A 3,851-nucleotide genomic window follows, 5' to 3' on the forward strand; every position below is an offset into this window, starting at 1 on the left:
GGCCGCGGCACCCCGAGGGCCCAGGGTGCTTACTGAGTAGGCCGTGGCACCCCGAGGGCCCAGGGTGCTTACTGAGTAGGCCGCGGCACCCCGAGAGCCCAGGGCTGGGCAGTCACCCCCACTTCCCAGCAGCTCTGTGGTAGTGGTGCATGAGCAGCAGGGACATACCTTAAGATTTCTCCAGTGTCTGACTCTTACTTTGTTTCCTGAAATAATTAGAGAAAAGTCATTTAATGACAAAGAGACTGTGCACCTTGAACCCTACAGCTACCTCAGTCCAGGGTGCCTGCTGAAACCCTGCCTTTATCCCACGTACGCTTCAGGGTGAGGGACACCATGGGTCCAGACACCGATGTGGAGATTAGCACTTCAGTTTGTGTGTACCCACCTGGCTTGAGACCGTAGTTGTGGAATGAGAACACTAGAAACCTAGCTCGATGTGAGTCAGAAAGAGAAGGACGGACGTGGGAGAAAGCAAGCCAAAGCCACCCTGGGGAAGAGCTGGGTGACACGCGCAGGCCGGGCAGCACGGCTGGTGAGCTGCAGGCCGCGGCCCTGCCTGACACTGGGAGTGCGTGGCTACCTGTGGCTACCTGTTGGTCTGTGCGGATGATGACAGGTTTCAACTCTGATTCTGAAAGACATAATGTTCTCAGGCACTTCTTTCAGTGAACTCCAGACACGAGTAATTAACTACCTTGAAAGCTTTGGGGGAAGAACCGGGGTGGGTGTGAGTGAATCAAAAGTAAACAGCGGTGCACTACACTGGCCGTTAAATACTCAGGGCTGTCAATAACCCCGTGCTTCCCAATTGTAGCATACGTTCTGTGTGAATATGCATAACCAGGGTGACCACCCAGTACCCAGCCCGTGGCCTCCCCTGAGCACCGAGCATGCCTGGCTGCGCCCCTCTGTGCGCTCATATGCACATATATGTACATAAGTTTCGTAGCAGAACATGGCTGCCCAGGGGCTGCCTATTTGGGAAGTGGCTTGCTTGGCTCAGCCCGCAGGCCTGCAGCAGCCACAGTACCTGCCCCCCCTGCCCGTCACCCTGTGAGCCACATGCAGGGCACAGCCTGGCCTGCTCCCCAGAGGCACCTGTTTGGGGCTTTCTTGACGCTTGTGCTTTCACAGCTCTCTTTGAAGCAGATGTCTTGGTGAACTCTGTAGACTCGTTTATGCCTGTTGTCACAAGAAAGCTTTGTCAAACCGACAGTGAAGCAAAACGTCACCCAGCTGCTTAGCCTAGGCTTCGTGAACCCACAGGTAAACAGGAAGGAGTTGGAGGGAAAAGCTGTGATTTTAATGAAACGTTACCTCCTGCTGATGTATTAAAATGTCTAACATAAAGATCATGTGATTTGTAATCGCTTTACTGAGGCCCAATAATATACATAAACCATTGTAATGTGCATGCAGATGAGCACGGACAAAGCACATGGCACTAAGAGATAAAATGTGAAATTTCAGAAACTCGCCCGTGCTAGAGGCAGGCCACTCGGCCTGAGGCCTTGGGAGGGTATGACCTCACTTCTCTGTTTTTCTGGGTATTTCACAGAGAAGTTTGAGAAGCGTTGGGGAGTCAGGATTCAGATGCAGGCACTGCAGAACACGAGGCGTGATTTCATGTCCCGCCTCTTCCATTTATTAATCAGGCGACTTTGAGTGAGTTTTTTGAAGTTTGAAGCCTCAGTTGTATGTCAAATGGGACTTACTCAGACCATCTCTCTACAGGTTTGTAGGTAATAATGGATGGAAAAGTGTTCTGTCTTTTGTTAAAGTTCTCAAATGTCAGAGCTATCCAAGGAGTTCAGTGAGCAAAGCTCCAACCCATATGCTAAGTCTCACAGAACCTTTAGGATTTGTGACATGGCAAGACTTCCATTACTGGACAAGAAAGAGTAACAGAATCTGGAATTAACCTCCCAATGTGAACAACCAGAGAACTGGACAAAATATAGTAAGTAACTATATGTCAAATGTTAGAAAACAGACAACGTAAGACTGTCATCCCTGAGAGAGGAGAACCAAGGGAGGTGAGCCCTGTGATCAGCCTGGGATTCGGCCTAGAGAAAGTTTTGGCATCACAGAGAAAGGAAGGGGATCCAAGCAGCGGTCACACTGAGTGAAGGAAACAGACTGAAGTCGGGGAGGCAGGGGCAGCTGGAATTTGTGGGGCAGAGAACTGAAGCGGAGGGAACTGTGCAGAGGAGGAACTCCCAGAAATCTGTGTAAGGGACCCCTTGGGCCTGTGGATGGAAACAAGCTGTGCATGCATCGGGTGCACCCCCCTAAGGCCAGGCAAAGAAGAACATTGAGGAGTTGAACAATTTCCAGAGCCAGAGTAGAGAGATCCTGTTTAGCAATAGGCCATTCCATAGAAACCCCAGAAAGGGCCAGGCATGGTAGCTCACTCCTGTAATCCCAGCACTTTGGGAGGCTGAAGCGGGCCGATCACTTGAGGTTGGGAGTTCAAGACCAGCCTGGCTGGCATGGTGAAACCCCAGCTCTACTAAAATACAAAAATTAGCTGGGCATGGTGGTATGCACCTGTAATCCCAGCTACTCAGGAGGCTGAGGCAGGAGAATCGCTTGAACCAGGGAGGCAGAGGTTGCAGTGAGCTGAGATTGCTCCCCTGCACTCCAGCCTGGGTGACAGAGCGAGACTCCATCTTAAAAAAGAAAGGAAAGAACCCCCAGAAAGGCCATGCCGTAGAAGTAGGGCAAACTTAACCCCAGAATAAAGGCTACTCTAAAGCCACCTGGAAACAAGCCTCGGAAGGATCAAAGTATACTCAGATAATGCCTTCCAGAGAAAAAAGAACATTCTTGAAAACAAAAAAATACAGCATTCATTAACATAAAACTTACAATGCCCAGCATCCAATAAAAAAAAAAACTGTAAGACATTCAAGAATGATTTGAATAATCAAAAAAGTGACCCATAACTTAGAGACAAATAAATAATCAAATAGAAAAAGACCCAAACGTGTGAGTGATGAGGAAGTAGCACACAAGGACCTTAAAATTGTTCCACATGTTCAGTGATCTACAGGAAAATGTCAAGATAAGACAGAAATTGGAGGATCTAAGAGAGAACTAAACGAAACTTCTGGAGGTGATAAAACAGTATCTGAAATAAAAATTTGGTTGAACACATTTAATGGTAGATTAGATGCTGCAGAAGAAAAGATCAATGACCTTGAATGCACAGCAGCAGAATCTGTCAAAAAGGAAAAGAACAGCCTGAAAAAGCCGAGAAGAGCAGTATCAGTCTAACACATGCATAACTGGAGTCCCAGAAGTAGAAGAAATGGAGGGACAGAAAAAAAATATGAAGAAATAATGGCAAAAAGTTTACAAGGTTGACAAAACTGAAACCCAGAAAGACAAGAAGCTTAACAAACTCCAGAGAATCAAAACACAGCCATACCAAAGCACATCATAATTAAATTGTCCAAAAACAGTAATAAAGGGAAAACATAAAGGGCAGGAAGACACGTTCCACACAGTGTAACACAGATGAGAATGACTGCAGTCTTCTTGTCTGAAACTACACAAGCCAGAAGACAAAGGCATGACAGCTTTAAAGTCATGAAAGAAAAAATGTAACTGTCAATCAAGAAGTCAAATATATTCTTTAGCCAATATATTCTTCAAAAATGACGGTGAAACAAAAACCTGTGCAGACGAACAAACACAGAGAGAATTCAGCACCTGCAGACCTGTGCCACAGGAGACGCTAGAGCTGCGCCAGAGGAGATGAGACATTAGAGCTGCGCCACAGGAGAGGAAACGTTAGAGCTGCGCCAGAGATGAGACATTAGAGCTGCGCCACAGGAGATGAG

General features: G+C 47.4%; 1 protein-coding gene across 9 annotated transcripts in view; it reads right to left on the reverse strand.

Annotated features, from left to right (window-relative positions):
- Window positions 1–3,851, reverse strand: part of SNED1 (sushi, nidogen and EGF like domains 1) — an 86,950-nt gene that overhangs the window by 5,076 nt on the left and 78,023 nt on the right. For all 9 annotated transcript variants that reach the window (XM_037732203.1, XM_037732202.1, XM_037732204.1 and 6 more), the window contains 2 exons: window positions 1,102–1,185; window positions 169–206 (listed from right to left, as the gene is read on the reverse strand). In XM_037732203.1, coding sequence (XP_037588131.1) covers window positions 169–206; window positions 1,102–1,185 — 122 coding nt within the window. The remainder of the gene's footprint in view (window positions 1–168; window positions 207–1,101; window positions 1,186–3,851) is intronic.

Source organism: Cebus imitator, unplaced genomic scaffold (assembly GCF_001604975.1).
Source record: "Cebus imitator isolate Cc_AM_T3 unplaced genomic scaffold, Cebus_imitator-1.0 Scaffold443, whole genome shotgun sequence".
Classification (NCBI taxonomy): domain Eukaryota; kingdom Metazoa; phylum Chordata; class Mammalia; order Primates; family Cebidae; genus Cebus; species Cebus imitator.